The sequence below is a fragment of the Sprattus sprattus genome, assembly GCF_963457725.1.
Source record: "Sprattus sprattus genome assembly, chromosome: 19".
Taxonomy (NCBI): Eukaryota; Metazoa; Chordata; class Actinopteri; order Clupeiformes; family Clupeidae; genus Sprattus; species Sprattus sprattus.
In genome coordinates this window covers 3,245,094-3,271,108 of record NC_137917.1, presented here as the reverse complement: position 1 = coordinate 3,271,108, position 26,015 = coordinate 3,245,094, and the positions used below count along the sequence as shown (strand labels likewise).

At 44.8% G+C, this 26,015-nt stretch overlaps 2 protein-coding genes across 2 annotated transcripts in view; both read left to right on the top strand.

Moving 5' to 3' along the window:
• eif3ea (eukaryotic translation initiation factor 3, subunit E, a) overlaps window positions 1–14,704 on the top strand; it is a 51,330-nt gene extending 36,626 nt beyond the window's left edge. The window contains exons 10-13 of the mRNA XM_080857613.1: window positions 2,416–2,525; window positions 11,337–11,439; window positions 12,643–12,780; window positions 14,480–14,704. Coding sequence (XP_080713739.1) covers window positions 2,416–2,525; window positions 11,337–11,439; window positions 12,643–12,780; window positions 14,480–14,518 — 390 coding nt within the window. The 3' untranslated portion in view covers window positions 14,519–14,704. The remainder of the gene's footprint in view (window positions 1–2,415; window positions 2,526–11,336; window positions 11,440–12,642; window positions 12,781–14,479) is intronic.
• A 3,949-nt stretch (window positions 14,705–18,653) lies between these two features.
• rspo2 (R-spondin 2) overlaps window positions 18,654–26,015 on the top strand; it is a gene marked incomplete at both ends in the record, with an annotated part of 56,002 nt that continues 48,640 nt past the window's right edge. Inside the window, one exon of the mRNA XM_080857705.1 lies at window positions 18,654–18,753. Within this exon, the coding sequence (XP_080713831.1) occupies window positions 18,654–18,753 (100 nt within the window). The remainder of the gene's footprint in view (window positions 18,754–26,015) is intronic.

Below are 26,015 nucleotides of genomic sequence, written 5' to 3'. Positions count from 1 at the left end.
TTAACGAGGCAGAGCCTTAACGAGGCCGCCCCGGGCGCTGGGGCACTCCTCACAGGTGTGTGAACGAGCGCTGAGTGTTCCCACCACTCCCTTGGAGAAATCCACCCTGCTTGTGGGAACACCATTGAGATTACCCCTAATGATTTGCCCATTTGAACCTGCTTGAAGACATGAAAGACCCCAATCTTTGCAGAGACTCTGGTTCCTACTTCTGTTTTTTTCCCCTTTTTTCGTCATCCGTGCTCCTCAACGATAAACGCTTGAAATGAAAGCCAGCTGCCCTGATCAAATGCCGCTCCCTCTTGCCGAAGTAAATGTTTATAAATCATGTCAGCGGTTTGTTGAGGGTCCCAGTTTACTCAAGTCTTTATATACTCATAGGGAAGTCTTGTAGGCCTTACCAAACAGCCTCTAACAAATGAGAGGAAAAAAAAGAAAGGATATATTTTGCTCATGCACACCACTGCACAGTTGGTTTGTCTTCTTCACTTTGCCTGACGTTGGCCTTACAGAAAGGTATTTCTGCTATAATTGCACACAAACATTTTGACAAATCTTCATCCATAGCATCAGTGGAACCCCCCCATCCCCCCACCCAGCCCTTCCACCCTTTCCTGTCTTTATGCTATGAACACCCAAACACCTTGTCATGAGTTGGTTCCCATCATCCCTACTCCACACATCTGGCCTCTGAATAACATGTAGTCGTATCGCATGACGTCAGTTGAACAGGTGCTTTCCCCGACAAGGTAGTAGTTGCGCCCTCAGGTCCCCGGGGCCTAGCATGTCGTTATCACCTCATCATATGGACCCGGGAGCAGATGGTTCAAGCCCTATGAAAAAGGCCACTGTTCTAAATGGCCTTGAGTGTGAAGGCATGACTTGGATATCTTTGATATCTTTGTAAACTCCCCAGAAGTCAGAGAAAGCTTCTGTGATGCACCTTGATAAGCACAGGGCCTGTGGGTCACTGCAGATGGTTTCTTCCACGAGGATCGCAAACATTGCATTGACAAATATGCGGTCATTTAGAGGGCGGCTTGCATGTCTTTCCCTATCTGTCAGTCTTTGTTCTGCCTTCACCATATGAAGGTGTGTTTCCTCATTATCCCAAGTACAACATTCTCCACGAGATCATACGTTCTATATGTGGAAAATTAGGGAGGAGGATGGGGAGATAAAGAATAACAACAGCTTTGAGTGCAGCTCTTTCAAGATCTAGCATTTTGGTTACATACTTAACTTTTTGTAATTCTCCTTCAATCCTCTCCCCAGATGACGGCCATTACGGCACTTAACTGTTTGGCTTTATCTGGCCTCACAGATAAGCACGGTCATGGTTGCAGGCAGGCAGGCTGATAGTGCCATGCAGTTTGGGGTGTTCTCAAGCAGAACTGGAGAGATAGCAGCCCTCAGGAGCCAGCTGAGAGTAGCTGAGTAATGCACAGCTGGCCAGCAGGGAAGGGGGACCAGGGAGAAGGACAGAAGCTGAGGCGGAGAATAAGATGGCCTGAGAAAGTGCATGTGTTACCCTGCACACTTCTCATATGAGTACCCATGTTTTTGTTGCATTCCCTGTGTGCTTGGAATGGAACCTGTAATTGGAACTTGGTCTTGCTCCCTTTGCGGCGTATGGCGCTAGGAGCGTTGTGAACGCGGCAGCGTGTGAACGAGCACCTCTTCTACCCCCACGCACTCTGCTCGTCTCCATGGGATCCCCTGCAGAGCATGGCAGGCTCTGCGGCAGTGGGGTAGATGAGTGGCGATAAGTCACAGCCACTGTGGTCACTCCAGTGGCTGCCGGCACTCCAGCCTGCATTTCATGTGGAGCCTGTGGAATTCCAAGATTTGCGGTCGATTTTTGAAACACCAGGAATGGCCCAAGATCTTTTCACCCCTTCCACTCTCCTCTCTCTCTATTATTTTTGTCTAGATAGGGGGTTTTCTCGTTTTGAACGTGGGCCAAAGTAAACCACTTCGGAAGCTTGAATGTGGCAAAAAATTGGCCCCATGTTCCTTTCCGCTTTTATCTATCGTACGTAATTGATGATTATTATATTTGTGTGCTCCGTTTGGATCTTTTTTTCCCTTTTTGAAAGGGTTGCAGTTTCCCACAGTTGAATTACTTGAAATAGTCACAGTGGCAATACCTTTTGTGTGAGGTATCATTATTATATTTTTTTGTGTCATTGTTTTTCCCTGAGACCGCTCAGTCAAGATGCTGATTTGCGATTGTAGTAATGACATTCCAGAAGGTTCAACTTTTCAACTCTCCTGTCCTTGTTTAACTCTCAACTCCTGGTAACCTCTCCACAGCCTTTTATATAACAGCTGTTTTTTTTTTCTCTCTCTTAAAGAAAGTTCCCAGTGAAACCTCTCCGACATCATAATGACGTCTTGTGTTTTTTTCCTTAGGTGTTGGTCAACGACTTCTTTCTGGTGGCTTGCCTGGAGGACTTCATTGAGAATGCGCGTCTGTTCATCTTTGAGACCTTCTGTCGAATCCATCAGTGCATTAGCATCAGGTAAGACCTACACGTTCCAAGAGAAAGCTGCCCCTGTCCCTGTAATTTTGGGAAGAAATGGCAAATGTCAGAGTGACAACTGAGAAACAGCGCATGAAAGGGCTGGACTGTTCAGCTCAACGTGAAGTTTTCCAGGGTGCAAAGTAAAAGGCCACAGCCTTCACCGTTGAAGTCTTGAAAGCTTTGAACTGGGAGAGTGAAAACAGTGGAAAGATACATATGCACAGCTGCCCAATTGTACCAATATATTGGAAAATAATGGATGTGGCAGATTTTTAAAAATAGTTTTTTTTGGAATACCCATTATCTCAGTGCCTTCACCATAAGGATATGTAGTTCCCTAAAGATGTTATTATCTTTATGATCTATTATGTGTTTCAAAATGCACTTGTTTTTGGCACTGTTTTATCACTGCCTTCCTTGGATTATACCTTGAAGGATGTTCCCATTACTACTGACGTTGTCATTATTGCCATTTTCAAGACAGTTGACACTGATAAGTGATAATTTTTAGGCTGACTGATACATGACATCAAAAATGTATGTTTTTCTGTCACTAGGGTGACTTATCTGATTGGGTGGGCTGAAATTGCTACATTAAAATATGCAGTGTTGTCTGAAAATCCAACAACCTCTGGCAGAAATGCAGGGCCAAACATAAACATGTGGTTACGAATGTTCAAATCTGCTGGATGGTTTAATACGGTCCTAAAAATGATGGACAATAAGGATTGCACATGTAAACACACCTTAAGATTCCCCACTGCGGTGTAGGAACTACCAGACCTACATGTTGACGTAGCCTAAAGATTTTGTTCTTCGATGGCAACCTCAAATCCAAGCACGACAAAATAATGATATATTTTTGCAGTGGCAGCACCAACAGTAGACCGTAAAAACAGATTTTTTTTTAGATAATGTTAGGATTGCCTCAAGGTTGTGTCAACAATAGAATAGAATATGTGCTGCAAAGTCACTAACACTCAATTTAAAGGCTTCATGGCTGCTGTAACTACTTGATAAATTAAGATACAGGGACTGTTGGATAACTACGTAAAGCCTGTACTTCTGTTGTTTAGCTTGTGCTCAATCAGTGACTGAAACCTGAACAAGCTAACTCTGTAAATTTGCTGTATTCACAACATAACCTCTAAAATATATATTCTTGCTGGTTTTAATAATGGCTCTTATAGTTGTCCAATAAGTGTCAACAATCACTGCAAGTGCCGCACAGCAGTTTCAGGACCACACAGTCCTGGATTAGGTACTTATTTCACCCCTGAAAATGGTCCTGAAAGAGGTCCTACAGGGGCAGTTTCTGCGGTGAAAACACGTGCAAAGGTGTGGGCCGGCCTAAAATGGTCCGTCAGCACCTGCAGTGGAAAACCGCCTATAGACTCTCAGAGCCAGTCATCCGAGGCATATTTAGTCATCTGTTTCGGGTGACATCTGAAGGATTATGTTTTAGGAGCCTTTCAAGGTCTTTGCTCATATTAGGCACACAGGAGTCTTTAAGACCACCTGAAAAGTTTTTATCCTCTCTCGGTCTCTCTCTCTGTCTCTCTTTCATGGTCTGGAAAAGTGTTTTTGCCAGTAAAACTAATTGAAAAGGTTCGTCCTTCACCCCTCCTCCGCAACAGCAATCATTTGCTCATATTTGTTCTATCCTGTCGCATCTTTACTGGGGAAAATTACCTTGGAGTCTCCCCAAAACCAAGAGGTTTTTTGCCAATGCTAATTACTTTAATCCCATGTGAGGTAAAATATTGCCTTAATTGAACGCAATTAAAGGAGATTAGCGGTATTGGCAAGGGTCTGGGATTTGCTAAAACAGCGGCGGGTGTTTGGTACTGATATTCGTCAGGTTCCTAGTCACAGATCGTTCTGACATCTGTGTCATTGTCCCTCTGCCGTCATCACCGCTGCATTTGCTGGAGTGTGGCAGGTGTTTAACTGCTACTTTGCTCAAGTTAGCCTATTTTTTTTTATTGGTCCTTTTTTATGGCAACCATCAGGCCTTGCAGGTTTCCAGCGAAGACACGCGATCGTTCGTTCCAGTCCCCAGGTTTTTCCATTGGTGGAGCGGGAGATTGTGGGTTGGGTATGGTGTAGTGGGGGGGGGGGGTGTGTAAGTCTAGGCGAGGGGGTTGTGTGGGCCATTGGTTTTTCCTTTGCCTGGTTCCCATTACTTCCACTCATCGAGCCCCCCCAGCCCAACCTGCCCCTCCTCTTTCCCAAAGACGGCAGGCAGAGCCCTACAGCAGCGATGCACTCCTGCATGCCTTTAATGAGCTTTCATAACTAGTAGTTTGTAAGCATCTGTCCCACATTCTCTCCCCCCCTTCTTTTCTCCCCAATCCTGTGTCTGTCAGTGGAATGGGAGGCACACACACAGAGCACTTGACAAGAGGCTGCCGAGTGCTAGGCTAACAGGTTGCATCCACCTTAGGGGGGGTTTATGACATCCTTTAAAAACCCTCAGGGGTGTGGTAGAGCAGGGTTGGCTGTGAGGCGACACTTGCGGACGCAAAGACTTGTATGCACGCACGCTCGCACACACACACTCTATCTCTCACACACACACACACACACACACACACACACACACACACACACACACACACACACACACACACACACACACACACACACACAGCCACATTCTCGCAAGTAGAAGCATTTTTATGGATGATAGGAAATTACAACAAATGGTTGGAAGTTGAAAACCCCTGTACAGATCATTTTTTTCCAGGTTAAATGATTTTGAAAGTCTTTTATGAGTGATGGAGATGATTTGGTGTGTTGGTTAGGCTCAACAAATTGCCAGGCATAAGATCTCACATGGCAGTCATTGCTTCCAACCCTTAATTGAGATGGCCAAATGACTTTGTCATTTTTCTTGCAGAAGTAAGTAATTGCTCCCAGTGTTTCTGTTTGAGTTTTACAAAGCAGAGGAAGAAGGTCTGTAGTCAAGGTTGAACCATGGAATATGATCAGGCACCGTTGAAATCTCCCATTGCAGATAGTCTGGAATTGATTAAGAGGCCTGGCTCTTTTTGGCAGCCCTGCTGCAATTGGATCCATTTACTTGTTAAAGACCACAAAGGTTAGTGGTAACACTGAACTAGGAAGTTGAATTGTAATTGTTTCAGTTTTTTTTTCTTTCACTGTTTTTTTTTTCTTCTCCTCCCCAAAAACTTTTTTTAGTTTTTAATACATGGATGCACAGTCAGGAATTTCAGAGAGGGAAAACATGATGGTTGTAGATTTCAGGTCCTCATAAGTTGTTATTCAATCGTTAGTCTGTTACACGGGACCTCTCCACTTCCAAGCGTGGTCTCAAATTAATCTGAAGCTGGTGCTTTAATGAGGAGATTTTTACAGCTGTTGGCCATGAGGGCTTTGCAGATATTTAGCTTGTTTTTGCCCAAGGCATGGGCCAAAAGTAGACCAGAAACAGGAATAATTGAGTTATTTTATGCATAAAGGCCTATGTAAAAAAACGAGCCGGTGGAATTCTGAGACGATTTTGAGCTTATGGATGGTAATTGCATCCACATATCCTTTTGTCTAGACTCATGAAATCCCCACAGTATGATTTTTTTTTAGTTGAAAAAAGCAGCCAGTGTTTAGTCCTCTGCTTTGGCCCCCTATCCCTTGTGTTAATGATGGTGAGCTTCCAGAAGTCCTGCTGATCTGCAAAGCTTCTCTCTGATGTTGACTCTGTCATAAGAGGTGTATCTTGGAGGACGGTGCTGGCCTATGCGTCTGGGAAACATTCAGTTGAACTTGAGGAGGGGAGGCCATCTTCCTTCCTACTCCACAATCATGTCAAGTTAACTGATGTTTTGAGGAAAAAAGAAAATCTTGCATTTAATACAAAAAAAAAGGAGAGACAAGAAGGTCTTTCCAAATCTCAATTGAGTCATTAAGGCAACCACACAGGCATTTTGGTTTTCTCGGGGGAAAAAATCTGTTTCACCCCAAGCCGAAAAGCAGGGGTCGCTCCAAATGGGCTGTAATTTCTTAATGCCTTCATATGGAAGTGTTTAACGATGCATTCGTTTTTGAAGCACCCCCCTTTCTTCTCCCTTCACTCAGTGTGAAGTTTAAGGACATGGTCTCCGATTTGGTACCACTGGCCCGAAAATCGGCACTGGATAAAATGGGTGGCGGCGGAGCCTGTGTGAGCCAGTGTGAAGGGTCAATGCAAAAGCGGTCCCTGACACCCAGCCCTTCTCCCACGAGAACCTGAGATTGGAGTCTTGGCACCGCACCAGAAAGGCTCAAGGCAAACCCACGGCCAAAGATTCAGGGCTTTTGGACTTTTGGGCTTGCTGCCCCGCTAACCACTAGCCCTGATTCTATTGTCAAATCTTTTATGCCCAAGGCCTTGGTCAGACAACAACACAGATCTTTGTTTGTTCCATTGAAATTGGATTTTTGGTTGTTGTGGGGTAATGCGATGTGGTACGTCAGTGAATTTATGTGTTACTTCCCTGGTGAGGAAGCAGAAGCATATTAATTTCGTTCATGTTCCAACCTCTTGAGCCCTCACTTGACGGACATGTACCACCCCATGACCTTCAGTAGCATATTCTACTCTTTGAACCTCAGACGTTGTTGGCATGTCAGTCGTCAATCATTTCAGCCAGCATTTAACATGAGGGAGGAGGTGGTCAGCAGTAGGACTGTAGCAGTTCTATGTCCACGTTTTTTTCCCCTCTCCTTTTCCCTCCGAGTCCCAGCCCATGCATAATGCAGACATCAGATACTGTTGTGAGACGCCATGCTGGCACCTGTGTGGGATCTCTTGTGTAGCCTGATCCCCCCCCCCCCCCCCCCCCCCAACTGCTGACACACTGTCTCCCACCCCAGACCCGTCACTTACAATAGATAACCAACCAACACGTGTTGGCCATCACCACCTACCTAAACACCTTTGACTCATCTGTTGAATATATATGTTGATAGAACAAACTCATAAATAATGACCTGACACAGAGGGATGACATGCTCGAAAGAAAACATTTTATATCTGTTTGTGGGTTTTAATTTAGGTTGCATTTTTTCCCCTCCAATACATTTGTTTTATAATAGATTGTGCATTAATAAGTTTAGTCATGTTTTTCAGTGTGCAAGTCCAGCTCACTGCCCCCCCTCTATAGCAGGTTATGCTGAGTGGTCTTCACCACCTGGTAGAGTTTCTGCCATGGATGTAGTGCAGGTCCCATGGCTGTGTTGTGTAGTTACAGTCATGGACGAAAATGTTGGCACCCCTGCACTTCTGTCAGATAATGCACCACTACTCCCAGAAAAGTGTTGCAATTACAAATGTTTTTGTATTCACATGTTTATTTACTTAGTTTGCATTGGAAAAACACAAAAAATCTGAGAAATAATGCCAAATCTGACTTTATTCCACCTAAAACTCAAAAAAGGGCCGGACAAAATTATTGGCACCCTCAACTTTATAATAAGTAGAACACCCTTAAAAATAAAGAAATACAAATATCTGAAATCAATTGCTTCCTGTAACCATTAATGAGGTGTCTTACACCTCTCTACTGGAATTTCGGACCACTCTTCTTTTGCCAACTGCTCCAGGTCTCTCACATTTGAAGGGTGCCCTCTCCCAACTACTGGTTTGAGATCATGCCCCAGTTGTGCTATGGGATTAAGATCTGGACTCATCTCGGACACTTCAGAACTCTCCAGTGCTTTTTCTTAACCATTTCTGGGTACTTTTTGAAGTGTGCTATGAGTCATTCAGTCACTCAGATGTCCTGATGCTATGCACACAGTCAAGGCATCAGGTTCCAGAAGCAGCAAAGCAACCCCAAAATATCGGTCCAGCTCCACCATATTAGCCTGTAGGGACCGTGTTCTTTTCTTTGAAGGCCTCATCTGTTGTCTGTAAACTGCTTTACCAAAAAGCTCTACTTTGGTCTCATCTATCTACAGGACGTTCTCCCAGAATGATTTTGGCTTCCCCAAGAAAGTTTTGTCAAACTCAAGTCTGGCTTTTTTACGTCTCTGTGTCAGCAGTGGGTACCTCTGGGTCTCCTACCATAGCATCCCATTTCATTCAAATGGCGACGGATAGTGCAAGCTGACACCGTTGTACCCTTTGTCTGCAGGGTAGCTTGAATTTATTTGGAAGTTGTTCTAGGTTATTTATCCACCATTCAAACAATCTTTTGTTGCATTCTGTCATCAATTTTTCTCTTCCTTCCACATCCAGGGAGGTTATCGACAATGCCATGGGCTGTAAACTTGTTGATGACACTGCGCACAGTGGACACAGGGACATTAAGATCTCTGGAGATGGACTTGTAGCCTTGAGATTGTCCATGCTTTTCTACAATTTTGGTTCTCAAGTCCTCAGACAATTCTTTGCTCTTCTTTCTTTTCCCCATGCTCAGCGCGGTATAGACAGACACACAACACAAAGGTTGAGTCAACTTTGCTCCATTTTAACTGGTTGCAAATGTGATTTCTATATAACCAGCATCTGTGGCTCGCCACAGGTGAGTTTAAATAAAGATTAAAGGAGCATTACATGCTTCAAATACAATTTTTTCTTAAGGGTGCCAATAATTTTGTCCGGCCCATTTTTGAGTTTTATGTGTAATAAAGTCAGATTGGCATTATTTGTCAGATTTTTTGTGTTATTCCGATGCAAACTAAGTAAATAAACATGTGAATACAAAAACATTTGTAATTGCAACACTTTTCTGGGAGTAGTGGTGCATTATCTGACAGAAGTGCAGGGGTGCCAACATTTTCGTCCATAACTGTAGCTGTCAGACAAGAAGAAGACTGGCCGTAAGGGAGGCGGCAGGGGAATCTGTGTTGCTTGTCTTACCTCACGTTCCTGGAGTGTGCCAGCGCACCCACCTCAGCCTGGGTTTTATCTCCTGCACGCCCACGACCCGAGGCTGAGTGGCAGTCTAGAAGGTTTATTCTGAGGTAATGCCACTTATTTGTGTTGTCGTGTAGTTGGTAGGGTTTCTTTTTTGTGCTCTACCAGACGCTGATGTCATTTGACCCCTCTCAACTTGTCTTTTTGTGTGTTTGTGTGTGTGTGTACGCGTTTACGTGTGTACTTGGGTGTGTGTGCGCATTTAGTTGTTGGCACGCAAGTAAGAGAATGTATTTGTCTGTCAGGGCCTGAGGTAAGGCAAACATTATCCCAAATGAGCCCTATTTTACAAACAGGCTAATAGGGGGAAAGTCATTATGGGTAGTGACGGAGGAATATCTCTATCTGACACACACTCTCTCTCTCTCTCTCTCCCCCTCTCTAAGCTCCTCAAGCCAAAGGGGTATAGCCCAGGCAACAGTAGCATTTACCATCTTTGACATTCTGTAGCAATTTCTGAGGGGATATTTAAAGGCCTTTAGGCAAGTACCTATGTGTCACATCCGTTTGTGTAGCCTCTACTTTATGTGAGGCTGTTTCAAGTGATGGAGGCACTGCATCTCAGCTGATAGAATGTGACAGCGGCAAAGGCAAGATCATGGCTTTTTTACTCAGCGAGCAGAAATGCTGATTTGATTTGAAGAAAACGTACAAGTGGAATGGAGACATAAAATGTCACGCGGTAAACGATGCAGTAAATGTGTCACACTTCTCTCTGGGGCCACTAGAATATACTCAGTAGTGGTCAGGAGTCCTAATGGGCGATCCATTTGTGGGGTAGGGCAGAGGGGAATCTGGAGGCCTCTTGCACGCAAGCTGTGGCAGCAGGAAATGTAGGGGACATGAGGGTAGAGGTGGGGATTTAGTTGGGAGTGAGTGGGATGTGACCCTGGCTTAGGGACTACAGGGCAAAGCCACAAGCCCCACTTGAAACCTCTTAAGATCAGAGAGCTCCTGCTCACCCCCCTGACCCGCCACCACCACCAACATCCACCCCCTCCTACTGCTGTCCCGTGACGCATCACTGTCCTGCACCATCAAAGGACCAGCCTGCAAACCTGCTTTTCATTTGGGAGACGGTAGCAAGGCCTCTAGGGAATGATGGGAGGAGGTGGGGGGATGTAGGGGGTTTTTGAAGGACAGTGAGACCTGTTGCGCCAAGCGACCGAGTCAAGGGGACAAACCTGAGAGCTTTTATTTAGCTTTCTAATTCTCCCAAAGTCTCCGCAGGCATTTGTCTCCTCACCTGTCAGAACATTACTGTCTATTTGAGAGCGTTTCCTCTCTGCATCTTCCTCCATTTCTCTCAGCTGATGTCATCCTTAAATGGGCCTCTTTGGGCTTCTGCATTCATCAGCACTCTCATTTCCATAGTTACATTACGCCACCCCAGCCATTATGCCACCTTTCTAAGGAGCATTAGAAATGCCAAGTCGGGGTTTGGAATTATATCATCGCCACTTATGGGCATTTGTTTGTGCTAGTCTAGAGGTCATACCTTCCATTTTCTTTTCTTGTAAAATGTACTCTGCAAGATCGTCTGAAAACATACGCTAGTGTTTTCTCAAGCACCTTACGGAGCATGTTATAAAAACCTGTCCTGTTGCATTGGTCCGAAGGAGAACGAAATTGAACAAAGACCTGTGTTTCACATCATCATATATCAACTGCTGGCAAAAGGGGGAAAAAAATTAGCAAAATAGCCCAAAAGGTCAGATAGCTTCTTGAAGATGCACATGATTGATTCCCTTCAAACACCCTTAGCTGGAATGATGTGAGCTCCAGTTCATTTTCCCATCGCTGAGTGCCACATATACCCCCCTCACTCCCAGGAGGTCTAATGGGAGCTGGCTCTTTGTGTGTGTGTGTCTGTGTGTGCCTTTCAGTATGCTGGCAGACAAGCTGAACATGACCCCCGAGGAGGCCGAGAGATGGATCGTCAACCTTATCCGCAACGCTAGACTGGACGCCAAAATCGACTCCAAACTGGTACGTGGACTCCCCTTTCTCTTTCGCCTCCTTGTTCTCCCGGCCTTGTGCTCGATGCCGTTCTCGCTCTCCCACACTCGTTCTCCATTTCTTACATTCTTTCTCCTTCCTCTCTTTCTATTTCTCTCTCTTTCTCTTTCTCTGATTTTCTCATGACTTTCTTTCCTGCTCATTCTTTTCCCCTTTTCTTTTTTTCTGTAGTTCTTGGTCCTCCCCTTGCTCTCCATTGCACACTTTGCTTTTCCCGCTCTGCCCGTTCTTGCTCTCTCCCCTGCAGGTTATTGATGTTGGTGGCGTATAATTGTAATAGTCCATTACTAACCCTTTTTGTCAGGGTGATTTGTATCCCAATGTTAGGATAAAAGGAGGCATTGTGAGGGGGGGTTAGAGATCATCTCTCAACTCAACCATGCTCTCCCGTCTCTCTCAAGGAGAACTGCATGTCCCAACATTCCCTGTGACCGCTACAGGCCCTCTGTAATCTACAAATCACACCCACCCCCCCCACCCCCCACCCCCCACCTCTCCTGCCGAATGACATAGAATTACCTGCCGCGTGTTTGAAGTCACAGATTCTGCTTCTGTCTGTTGTGGAATAGCCCATGGTTACTGTGTGGGTGAGGGCAAGCATACTCATCCCTAGTCTCAGTAAAAGAAGTTTGTGTGTGTGCAGGAGTTGGGATTGTGACCGTGATGAAGACGATCCACAGACATTCAGGAATTCAGTAAACAGCAGACAAAGTTTAAGACATAGTTTAAGACATAGTCTAACATTGAATTATCTGACTCGTTTGCACCTTAAAGATGTTACACAGCCCTGTGCATTTACTCGTAGGATACCCTACTTAGTTATTTCAGTATGCTTGAGAGAGTATGTTGGTAGTTTGGTATCAACCTATATTATCATATCTGCCAGGTTAATTGTTAATATGTAATGTATGGATTTGGTATTAGCTACAATGTCACTGTAGGTGTTAATAATGTATGTGTAAGATGTGTAATGCACTAGGCAATTGATGTACTTTATTGATCCCTGCTGGTGAATTAATTGTCATATATAAATTATCAATACAAAAGTTGACACAGAAAAAAACTAAATAAAAACAATTAATTCAAACTTTGTTGAATCTGTAGGCCAGACCAGTCAATTTAAGCCTCCAAAATGGCTCTAATCTGTGTGTGTATTTGTGTGTTCTGTTACAGGGCCACGTGGTGATGGGCAACAACGCGGTGTCGCCCTACCAACAGGTGATCGAGAAGACCAAGTCGCTCTCCTTCCGCAGCCAGATGCTGGCCATGAACATCGAGAAGAAAGTCGCCCACGCCAACCGAAACAACGAGGCGAGCGCATCCCCTTATCTGCTTGGCTGCGTGCCCTGTAGTTTACTCACACGACTCACAAAGCCAGACTCACAGAGCATACCCCATAAGAATGCCAAACAGCCCCAACACACACACACACACACACACACACACACACACACACAATCCTAAGCTGTCTTTCCCTGGCATCGACCAGTAAGAGCAGGTTTAACACAGACAATGCTTTCATCGTCCCGCTCATCTTCAAAGGACTAATGACAAGGTAGATGTTGGAGCAAGCTGTAAAAGGAGAGGAGAGAAGGAGGAGGAGGAGGGGGAGGCGGGGAGGAGAAGAGGAGAAGAGAAGACAAGGGAGCTGGAGTTCCATGACTCAGCTCACTAGCGTAAATAACGCCAAGACACTCTCTCTCTCCCTCTCTCTCCACCCTCTCTCTCTCCCTCCCTCTCTCTCTCTCTCTCCCTCTCCCTCTCTCTCTCTCTCTCTCTCTCTGTGTCTCGCCACGCTTTAGAGACTAGAGGAGTGCACAGCCTTTGGGAGTCACTCACAGATGTTTTGCTCAGGGTCCAGTTTGTCACCGTTTTGATCTTGACAGGCTGCGTGCTTACGAGCCGCATGAAGGTTGCTGCAGAGGGGCCCAGAAAAGCCTTTGCCTTTAGAACTAGGAAAGAAGTCAAGTGCCAAGCAAACAAAAAACGTTTGAGATGACACAGAGGGGATTGTACTCAAACACACACATACACACACGTACACACACACACGTACACACACACATGTACACACACACACACACACACACACTCAAGGGGCCAAGGCCACAGAATTACAATGTTCATGTTAAATGTCCCTTGTTTTTATTGCCCTGGTGTTCACGAGGCATCTTTTGATGTGTTCAATTACCCCCCCCCCCCCCCCCCGCAATTGTATGAATATCTGCAGGAAGAGAGCTGCCCCTTAATGCTGCCTAGTAAAAAAAGCATTTGGGCCCTTATTAAGGAATTTCTGTAATTAGGCAAGAGAGGCTGCAGAGCGCTCACAGAAAACCCCATTATGTCCCGCTGTCCTCCAGGCAACTAATCACATATATAATGCATTTACTGTCTGCCATCTGGATAGGCTGTTTGGACTCCCATAAAGCTTAAGCACTGCTCGGTGCATGCACACACGGACACACACACACACACACACGCACACGCACACGCACACGCACACGTACACGCACACGTACACGTACACGTACACAGACACACGCACACAGACACAGACGCACACACGCACACGCGCACACACACACACACACACACACACAAACACACACACACACACACACACACACACACACACACACACACACACAGACACAGACACACACACAAACTCGTAAGCCTTGTAATTCCAGCAGATGGATGTGCATAAACACCATTGCTGTTTGATGCAGACCTGCTCTGAAGCTAACATCCGCATCCGCGAGCTAATTTTATTACAGGCTTAAGTTTAAAGTAGAATTGATAGACATTACACAGAAATAACACTTTTACTAGCTTGCTAGGTTTGTATTTGTATACTTGTGAGTGCAGTGTTAAACTTTGAGTCATTTTCACTCACCTGGGTTCTCCAACTGACTGGATGAATCCTCAATGGTGAGACTGTTAAGGGTCACGCATGCTTAATTGTGTAACGGCTAATCAAGGGTGTTTTTATTGTCTTTTCTCTTTCCAGACGCCAAACTGGGCAGGCACGGAGTCTGGATTTTATTAGGACGACGACTGAAAACGGACGATTTTTTTTCTTCCCCCTCGTCCTTTAGTGTCCCACTACTCTACAGCATTCCCACCCTGACTACATCCTGTTTTTCCTTCAAAGGATCCTGAAACTTTTTTTTTTTTTTTTAAGAAGGGAAAAAGGATAAACTTGGTTTTAGTCATCTGTTTTACAATAAAAGAACAGCACAACCCTTTACAGAAACTAATTTTCGCCTCATGCCTGTTTTTTCTATCTGAAGATTACATATGGTGGTTGAGGCTGAGTGGTCCAGCTCCCCTCTATAGTGGATGGAGTCTTTAATGTGAGCCGCTCACTGAGTCACTGAGTGGGGGACGCTCACAGCCGCTGTTTGGCCATGCAGCTCACGGTGATGCTTTAATTGTACTTTAGTGGTCCCCACAGTTGTGGCTAGTGCAAGCATACACGCAGACACACAGAAAGACTTGCACATACAGTACATACGACTCTGTCACTGTCCTTCACACACACACACACACACACACACACACACACACATATAAAGATCCATATTTTCTGGTTCTCTTCCACAAACGCACACACAGGCGCGTAGAGAGTTCAGGACAGGCGGAGGTGATGTCACGCCGTTACTTGTCGTATTCTCTGGCCGTCATCTCCACCTGCGTCCAGACATGAGGGACCCATAAACCTCCATTAGTCAGAGCAGACAATCACCCTAATGCTGTCCTTCCAGCACTCCTCCTCTGCCTCTCCATCCCCTCCCTCCTTGTCTGTCTCAGTCTGTTTGCTTTCTCTGTCCTTCTCTCTCTCTCTTACTCTCCCTCTGTTTGTGCCTCTTGATCAGTCTTTTTTAACATCCTGTTTCTCTCCTGTCTGTCCATTGTCATTTCTTTGACTTGGTGTCTTCATATAGCCTCTCCTATCATCCCAGTTCTCTTCTCTCTTCTGTTGGGACAGGTGTGTGGATTTTGGTGTACCCGTCATTATAAAGAGACAGGAGAACCTGTGAGTGAGGGACGGGACTCATCAAGGCCACTCTCCAGATTGCTGTCCTTCTATGTGGCTTCTCCTGTCAGATGACACATTTACAGGTCCCTGTCTTCATCAAATGAGTGAGAGGAGCTTGTGGCTGCCATAACACTCGAGGTCTCTGTCCAGACAGCTCTTGATATGCTGACGACACCGCTGCTTTCCCAGTCACTGAAAAGGAGGAGGGGGAGGTGGTGGTCGGAGGGAGAGGACATGGAGAGAGAGAGGGAAAGAGAGAGAGGTTGTGGTGGTAAAGTGATCGGTTTACCGCTCCCTGTGTCATGACACATTAGGAAAACAAAAAGCCCCTTCCGAGCCCTTAATTATCACATCCACCTTTAGGAGTGCTGGTTCAGATGTTGTTTTAGTATGGTGTCCAGACCCTGAGGCAGACTTGTGGTTCCAGGCCACAACGTCTGTCACTTGGCTTAAAAGAAATAAATAAACAAGTGAGGGCTAAAAGGTCAGCGGTAGGTTTAGTTTGAGACCTTCACAGCCCACTCTTGTGTCGTGTGTGCTTCCCCCGCCCCTTTAACTGGTTGTAGGTCTTTGATCACAAGCAGACATGGATACCACCTCATATATTCCTGAGTTGCCTCTGTGCTGTGAGAGTGATATATTGTGTTGTAATGAAGCACAATCTACTTTATTGTAATGGCACAAGTTATAACATGGTAGGTGAGATGGCTTGTGTCTACAGATGTTCTTCTCTGGACTGATGACTGAAGAATAATCTCCAGACCTCTCAAAGGTAAAATATAATGGATTATATAAAACTAATTTTATTGTGAAATATAGAGAAATTCATATTTCCGTCACCATTTTAAGTATCTGAGAGTTAAATTGGGTATATTTAACCGCCTGCAACTGAGGGGAACCCTTAATCTAATCTTAATCATGACTCATCTGAACTGCCAGAGAGATGAGGACGGTGGTGCGTTGAGCTGACGTAGAGCCTGTCGGCTGCGCCATGACGACACCTTACACTTAACCCGGTGGCTGTCTTGCTACTGTCGATTTATTAGTGTATTTTTGGACCACACTGGAATATTACGTCACATTCAAACTTCGAGACTGCGTGATATGCTATGATGTGCGTAAAAAATACATTAAAAAAAAAAACTAAAAGATGAAGTGCCACACCTAGTGGTCGATAGGGGAACAGCATTGGGCGGCTGGAAATCCATTTTAATAGAAACAGAGGAGCAACACATGGGTTTGGTGAGCTAATGTGTGACCTACCATTTTGGTTATACGCAGAAGTATCATCAAAATATTAAGAAGTCATCGTTCAGAGTCTATGCAGAGTCCATGGACTTTACCAATGGTGTCCGACCACGTGACAGTAGCCTTTACTACTGGATAGAAGTGATAAATGCAATAACCTATAAGAATTTATGACCTAAACCTTTGCAAAATCGTAGAAACAAAGCAGGTCATGTTGCGCGCAGGCGTTGAATTGAAAATGTAATAATTAGGATTGTGTTGTTGGCCATCATGTTTGTATTGCGTGACGAGAGTTTAGCTATTAAGATGTTATTAAAAAGTAATAATTTCAGGAATTGTAGTTCATTATTTAAAAAAATCCAGAGACTATAGGACACCTAAATGAACAACTCTGGTGGGCTCCCACATTAAGAGGGGCCTGTTTCGAAATTGCATGGCAACATTGCCTTGTAAAAGGGTGCCTTTAAAGGCATGCCATTTACACGACACCACTAATGCAGCTCATAGGTCTAATAAAAATGTGTGAATATCAACTACAGAATGTCACCAGGTGACCCTTACCGCCATCTGAATTAGGCTATTTCCCTTATACAATATGTGATGGAACCTTATCTTTTTTTTTTTTTTTTTTTTTTTTTTTAACTCTGCCGTGTATAGCCAATAATTTACATAGAGACGACAAGATTTGAGTGAGAAAAATCCCGCCGCTCTTTGAAAGAAGTTGGGTCAAAATGTAAGCACCGCACTAGGACCCTGAGGAGGCTTTGTGGTAGCCTATCGTACCAATCCAGCGGGCTAAATTGCATGTGTCATCTTCGAAATTCTAAATAAGACGGAAAAAAAACCTCTCCACTCTGGCCAAGGAGTCTTCAAACTCGAAAAGCCCAACAAGATCTTCAGGGCTCCACGTGACAGGAGCGGCTATATAGAAAAAGCAACACCAAGCATCAGGACCAGTAGGCTACTGCCACTACAAGTCAACCGGAGCAGATGCTTAGGATCAAGAGCAATCTACACTGACTCGTGAAAGCATTCCGCATACATTTCAGTCACGATGTACTATTGGTGAACTCGCTTCAGTAGGTTACAACGAGGCGAACTTCTGTCCATGTGTAGGTTTACCGGAGTGTGCTCAAAGGAGGTCTTTCCAAAGAGGGCGAAAGATTGCGATATGAACGGATCTCTGCTGTTTTAAGACTAACTTTTTGTTTGACTAAAATCCAAGAGTGATGTTTTATGTTCCATTCCAGCTCTGGCACTCTGAAGGAACTTAACTTTACTTTACAGTGAGCACAGTAGACTTCTCTTCATGCAGGTATTTGCTCCGCACCGTTTTATCTTGCACGCAGCATCTTATGTGTTGAGCGCGTTCGGAGGTGTTGACTTGTGGCAAGCTTCAGGAACATTTTAACGTTTTGCATTCATTTATTGCCAAGCTATGTTGGAAAAAGCGGAAAGTCAGGGACACACGTGTCTTATTGTTTTAGCGTCAATTAACTTCTACGCATTTACATACAATAAACAATCGCAACTCTTTGAATAAAGTAACCTATTCATTCGGAGAAATGCGTTGATCGTATCACCAGCGTGTGCTGCCCGAATAACAGTGTGTTATCTTTCTTTCCACAGCTTAAAAGGAGGATACTTTCGATTGAGAATTTCCACGATCTTCATAAAATGACATTATCCAGCGGTGAGAAATTATGCCGCTACTCGTCTAATGTGTGACACGTTGGGATCTAGTCTAGTTTTCAACTCCTGGTCCCTTGTTGGGAGGAAAACGGTGTATTTAAAAACAAAATCACGTCTGAGGATTTAGAAGAGTGATTCGGAGAAGTCCCTTCATAGCACCTTGGTACTTCTGATTTGAGTCGGGAGAACAACAACCGTCCAGATGCAGTTTCGACTTTTCTCCTTTGCCCTTATCGTGTTGAACTGCATGGAGTACAGCCACTGTCAGACGCAGTCGCATCGCTGGAGACGGAACAAAAGAGGTAAGATTTGATGTCTTGAAAGTAAACTAGACTTTCCTGCTTCATCCCTGGCTAGAAATCACTTTGCTCCGGTTAATTGAGTGTTGGTGAATCCGAATGATTGGTTATGCCAGAGAGTCTAGCCTACATTAAAAGAGAAAAACTGTGTTGGAAATTTCAGTTTGTAGGTTAGGATGAAACAGTGATTTATGTCTTACTACGGTTGCAGTCATGTGGGCAAATGATGTTGAGAGAAGTAGAGATGCTTCATGATTGGGTTGGTGTTTTTTTTTAATTTTTTTTTAGATTAAACTGACATGGCGTTTTGTCGGACACATTTATACTGGCAAATGGAGCATATCCTGACCATAAAAATGTAGGCCTACGTATCGTTATTAACATAACTGACACATCACATTCTTGACTGTGCCCTAGGTTTGCCGTATTCATTTCTCGTAAATGCGCTTCTGGAAGTGAGCCTCTCCAGATGATATCATGCCCTCGTATGATAATAGGAGGTGCAATAAGACCAAAGACGCCGTAAAGCGACAGATCAGATATCCTAATCGATTCCGTTGCTGTCGCGGGGAACGTTTACAAATGGCATACATGTCTCCTGACCTCTCCAGCTGCCCTTTAAGCGAAATGTAACACGACCCAATACCTTTCCCTTAATACGTTTAATTGATAGGCCACTTGTAAATTACTGTTGTCGTTAAATTCTAATGTCAGGCCATTTGGTATGGATGTTTGTAAAAATCAGTTATGTTTGGCTATTTCCACTCTGCAAATTGCATACATAATTTGTTTGGACTATATTCATATTCTAATAGGTGCGACATAAGATCACCTGTTTTGTCAGGCTACAAATGTGTGGTTTGCAAACATAGCCAATATCATTAATGATTCGCTTACAGCCAAAATTTTGCGCAAGAAAATTTGCCTCAATGACGTTTGAGTTGTCTACTTGAAAATTAAGTTTGGGTTGATGGCAATAGGAAAGTGTCGTCCGTGCATCTGAACTTTCGATGAGTTGTCTTTAAGTTAAGGTTTTCAGCTGAGAGACCATGATGTTAAAATATGTCTGGACGCTTGGTGCCAACAAAGGATTTACTGTGACACTAATTTAATGTGGAATAAAACCCGGGCTAAACAGCAAAACATCTCGGTACAGCCGTGGAGCGTGGCATATAGGGGACGAGATGGTGGAAGTCACCTCATGAATAGATGTTACTTGCCCCTCCCCCTCCCACTGTCATTTGAATTGGCCTTCATCACTAGTTAAGCTGCTTTTAATTGATCTCATAGGCCATGATTGATTTTTGAACAGTTGAAACACCCATAACAATCGTCACTTGGAAAGCGTAGGGATTAGGTCTCCTCAGTAAATAGTGGGGCGCACCGTGATTCACCAGCCAGTCATTAGGCAGCGCCTGGTGTTTGCAGTTCAACTGATCCCTCTCAGCCACAGAGATTATTTAGCCCTAGATCCTCATTTCAAATAGGGAGGCTGAGGTGTTGGCTACAGGGCTTCTATTGATTGTAACGGTAAATGACGGAATTTAGGGAAAAGAAATAACGCACCGTTGTTGAAAAACGCGTAATCAAGTTTAAAAGTGACCTGCGAGAACGGTTCCATTCTCTTTTTTTTTATCAGCCAGTTTTTGGGTAAATTATTAATGCGTAGGCAATCGTACGTTCAATCGTATGCTCCCCATACCAGAGGGAAACCTCCGCAGAGGCTGTAAGCCCACCCCTACCCATCTGCAAATAATCAGGCAATCACTGCGGGGTACTGGCACACACACATACGTTTTCTGGCCCACTGTTTTTCTACGAGGATTGTGTGATCTCAGCTACTCCATAACATAATTTTCTTAATGGGATCAAACTGGCTGGTGTAGGTGAACCATAGTTACGTTTTGAGGGGTGTTTAAGAAACTGTGAAGGAGTGACTTCATGTAAAGGTGTGTACTGCAAATTAGTAAATATAACATGGATTAGAGTTGTGTGTGTGTGTGTGTGTGTGAGAGTGAGAGAGGGAGGTTCATTTATACTTATGACCCAGAGACACCAGTCAAGTCCATGTTCTGTAAAGCTCCCTGAATGACAGAAACTGACTACAGTAGACCCTCACCTGTGAATCATATATAGTGTCTGACACAACTGTTTTGTTTCTTTTGGGAAGGAGGGGGTGAGAATAAAGGTGGTTAGGTTGGCGGCAGGGGGGTTCTCTATTCCCCTTGTTTCGGGTGAAAAATGTAAGCCAAAAGCGATATTTAACATGCGGTGGCAAGCAGCCAAGCCTGTAGGTTTTGCTTCCTTCCTTTACTTCTCATTGCTCATTGAGAGAAGCATGTGCAGTGTGTGAGCGAGTGCCCCGGTGCTCCAATAGACTCTGAAATACACCATTTCCCCCACCCTCCTTGTTACCCTCAAGGTTCCTGTGACAGCTTTATATACAGTCGCCCTGGCAGGCTTTCGCACAGAGACCAGACCCAATCAGTCTGAAGCACCCGGCCTCAGACTAATTTGGTGCCGCATATGAATTGGCCACACATTTGGCCCCATTGACCGCAGTGCATTGCACGTACATAGAGCAAAATCCCATAGCCTCATACACAGCTGTAGATATGTTTACATTGAAGGTATTGTGTTGGCTGGGAACAGCGGAGCCGTCCGTGCTAGTCCCCAGCACGATGAGTTTGTGGTCAGCCAGAGAAAATGGGCGTTTTTGCTTGTTTAATGAGCGGTGCTATCATCTTCACTGATGAGGGGAAAAGGAGACTTTCGGCAGGGTTTACAGGGTCACGCATGCACATTCACGCACGCACGCACGCACGCAGGCACACACACACACACACACACACACACATACTTGCACACACATGCAGACATACACACAGTAAATGGCCCAACACCGCGCTGGGATCCCTCCTTGTTTTTTTGCTCTCTGGCTGAGTAGAGCAACAGTGAAAAAAAGACATATTAAATTTACACCTCCTTACCCGCCACTCTGCCCTCTACAGAGTGCGAAATCATGCCAACAAGCCCCTGCTATGATATCATTGCTCAATTCAAGGGTATTAGTTTCCATTTTTATTCTCAGGCTAATGATGCCACCTGCTGACTACATAAAAACAGAGGGCGCAGTGAGCACTGCCTCCCGCAGGAGAGCAGATTCTCCACGGGGCCGCACAGATTGGCACAGGCCTCTTTTCACAAGCCCCATATTTATATTATTATTTTGTATTATACAAGTTGGTATGTTTTCGTTGCTGTCTTTAAGGTGAAAAAAAAGGTTATCATTCAGTTCAGAGAGTTCAATAGCTCTGATAAGAGAATCACCTGAATGTCTAAATGGAACTAGAGAAATTAATACATGCTGTCAGCTCTTGCATTTGGACTTGATTAGACCCTTGAAAATACTGAATAGTGATCATTCAGTTAGTTGTTCTAAATACAGAATGTCGATGGGTCTGAGGGAGACATGATTCAGAGGCTCTGAGCCATATCCTATGTGGCAGCCAAGCATGTTCTCTCTCTCTCTCTCTCTCTCTCTCTCTCTCTCTCTCTCTCTCTCTCTCTCTCTCTCTCTTTCTCTCTGTGAGTGAGTGTGAGAGAGAGAGAGAGAGAGAGAAAGACAGTGAGAGAAAGAGAGAGACAGACAGACAGTGGGAGCGAGAGACGAGGAGAAACCGCAGCAATAAAACCCAGACAGGCAGGAAAGCAAGAGGATGGGTAAGAATGTATTGGTGTCAAGGGGCTGCTATCTTTGCATGTTAGATCAAGTCTCGCTCCAGTGTGTGCAGATTTGTAGCTGAACGGTTGAAGATATGCCACAGAGTTGTGTGAGTATGTGCTCAGGATCTCAGGGGTCAGTTTAGCTTGGAGCTGTTTGTTAGTCAACTATCTCCAGACTGTAGCTGGGGCTTCTATGTTTAATATGGAAATGTAATGAGGTCTTGTTAAACATATGGTTTAGTTCAGTTCCAAAAGCAGTAAATGCACACACACACATACACATAGATGTCAGTGCCCCCCTCCCCCCCCCCCCCCCCCCCCTCACACACACACTCTTCCACTCTCTAATGTGTGGCATAGCTCTCTAACTCTCTCTCTCTCACACACACTCTTTCACTCTCTTACTCTCTCAGACACATACTGTACACACTATACACACACACTCATAACGGGTTTGTGAAAGCATTTAACGTCAGTCCTCAGGTTATGGGTATAAGTGTTAATGTTGGATCCCGGGAGCTCTTTCGGTGTGGTATTCTAATCTAGACTGATTGAGTGGCTGATGGGAAGACAGAATGATCCAAGAGTATTAGAACCTTTTTTTTTGCCACTTTGCGGAAAAAGTGAGATGGTGCTGTTGATGGCTTGCCTTTGATTTAGAGTTTTCACTTGGTCCTCTCTCTCTCCCTTGCATTCGTTTGTGTGTGTGTGTGTGTGTGTGTGTCTAACTGTAAAAGAGAGGCCATATGTACACTTGCTGTGTTTGTATGTGTGCACACTTATACTCATTTCCCACTTCTTATATGCACATATGTATCTATTTGTATGCATCCCATAATACCTGTCTGTGCAGAGAGTCAGGATTAAGTCATGTCTTCCACACTGCTCCGTAGAGTGAACCTATCAAGTCTCATCCCTGTCATTGCTTATTCGGAGTGCTCAACACAGTGCTGCTCCCCTGTACAGAACAGGCAGTGGATAGAGAGAGAGGGGTCCCAGTGTGGAATGGCATTAGTTCCACTCTAAAGGAAGAATTGCACACAACAGAGTGAGAGAGTGTATTAGAGAGGAGAGAGAGAGAGAGAGAGAGAGTGATAGAAGGGAGGGAGGGAGCAAGAGAGGGGAAGGGAGTAGCAGGTAGAGATGGAGAATGTTCCAGAGAAAGAGGCAGAGCAGGAGGGTGACATCACTGAGAGGAAGGGAACAGATAAGAGTGAAAGAATGGCACAGAGAGCGAAGGAGAGAGGGATAGAAAGAGGTAGTGAGAGAACATATTTGAGGAGATCAGTTGGAGATGGCTGAATGTGAGCTCCATCACCTGAGAGGGATTAAAGCACTAAGAGCCATGACCTGTGCCTGGAGCTAGTGCAGAGCACAGCGGAGCGTGGAGGAGCATGGAAGAGCGTGGAAGAGTGCAGGGGAGCATGGAGGAGCGCAGAGGAGCATGGAAGAGTGCAGAGAAGCGCAGAGGAGCCGTCCGAGGGACTCCATTCAGCTCCTCAACTCCCATTTCCTGCTCCTGCCTCGGCCGGCCCATGACTTATGAGTGTGCAAATGTGCTTTAGTGTGCATGAGCGTGTGCACCTGGTTTCCCATGGTCACGACTGTCCATTTTGGTTTGTGTGTGTGTGTGTGTGTGTGTGTGTGTGTGTGTTTGTCTTATACGCCAAAGCCTGTTTTGCCAATTTTGACAGAGCTTTGGTTACTAAGATTTATCTGAACATTAGTGAGTAGATCAACTTTGTCTCTCTCATAAATCCCTGTCCAAACAGGCAACATTCATATGACCTTTTATGGTATGTCAAGCCAATTAATTTGTTCTATTTCCAGGGCATTGATGAGGAGTGCGCTCATGTATCTGCATCCTTTGATGGGAACACTGCTAACACACGCCAAGGCAGTTCAGAGGCTTAGATAAAACAAAGTGGCAGGTCAAGAGCAAATTGCGGATTCAGCTTTCCCCATATCTCAACGCTGATTTATGTTGTGGCATACCGTTATGCAGCAATACTTACGGGAATTACTACGGGAAAGAAGCCTGTAGCTTTTACAGATAGAAAATGTCTTTCAGAATTCTTTATGGGATCATTACTTGTGTTGGTACCTCGATGAGGCATGTTTTTGACAGGTTTGTTCCCTGATAAAGGTAAATCAATGGGACAGGACTGGCTTACGCCTCATGTGGATGCATTTTCTTTCCTGTTCTGTCTGCATTGAACAACAAGACAGGACGCCAATGTTTGAGGCTTAAAAGCCAGGCAACTGATTGTCTCTATAGTGGAACACCAACAGTGCTTTGAGCAAAGCCTCCTTGAGGTTTCTGAGGCTCTGCATGACCCTCTGTAGGTGATCTGTTTCTGGTTTCCTTTGTTTTCAACTAAGAAAACAACGGGCCGAACCCCCCCCCCCCACACCCCCCCACCCCAGCAAACCTAGTTAACGCTAATTTGTTTAAACAGACCCACAGACTTTTCAGTCAGATTTGCTGTGATGCAGCACTCCTTGCACACAGGCTTGCTCCCTCTCCAGCCATTGTTATGTGTGGGACATAGGCTGGGGGAAATTTTCGATATGCGCCGTTTGAGAATGCCCATTTTGTAACACCTCCATACTTTTCCATTTGTCACGTCATGACAGAGAAACATTCATTGTATGAGAGCGAGAGTGTCCATAAGTGTGTGGATGTGTTTTTTTTTCTTCTTCTTTTTCCTTTTTTTCATTTGAGAATACTCAAGGGGATGTTCTCTTCCACCCTCAATCAATGTCATCAGAGGATCCCATGTGCTGGCAGTGCTAAATGCCAAACAGATGGTTTTCTTTCAGGCCACATTTTACCACACTGTAAAAGCTCATTTTCGGAAATGTGAAATAAAATGGACTTATTATATGAATCTTATAATACACTCCATATTTCCCCATGGTGATTGGAAACTCTCGCGCTACAGACAAAAGGTCCAGTGTCCCATCTGAGCATGAGGGAGATGGTGCTAACCTTTACCTACGTTATTCCCTCAATGGACTGCCCCTCTAAAGCAATTACACCTTAATATGTTTTCTTATAAAGCTACTAAATATGGCCGGCCGGTTTCGTTCGATACCCTCGAGTTTATTGAGCCATAAAACATTTGAATGTGGGACTTGTTTCCAAGCGGCTGTGCATAAAACAACATTGTTTAAATCGTTTTAAAAATAAGAGGCTGAGTCACACAATGGTCTGGCAGGTAAGGTTAGCCCCTGAGAGTGAGTGAGTGAGTGAGAGAGGGAGGGATAGAGAGGGGAAGGGAGGGAGGGAGGGAGTGGGAGGGAGAGAGAGGAAGAGAGGGAAAGGGAGTTGGAGCGGCGTCCATTGTTGTTCTAACCCCTGTTTTTAAGACTTTCATTTTCCCTCTTTAAGCTTCATTGCACCTCTGCCAGTTCAGATTGTGTGAGAGAGTTGTTTGTGTTGGTTCCCCCTGCCACTGAACGTGATGCTTGCTGAAAGCAGGAATTTGCCTGTGCGCAAGTTGGTTGCAAGTTGACCAAGTAAGAAAAGGAACTGA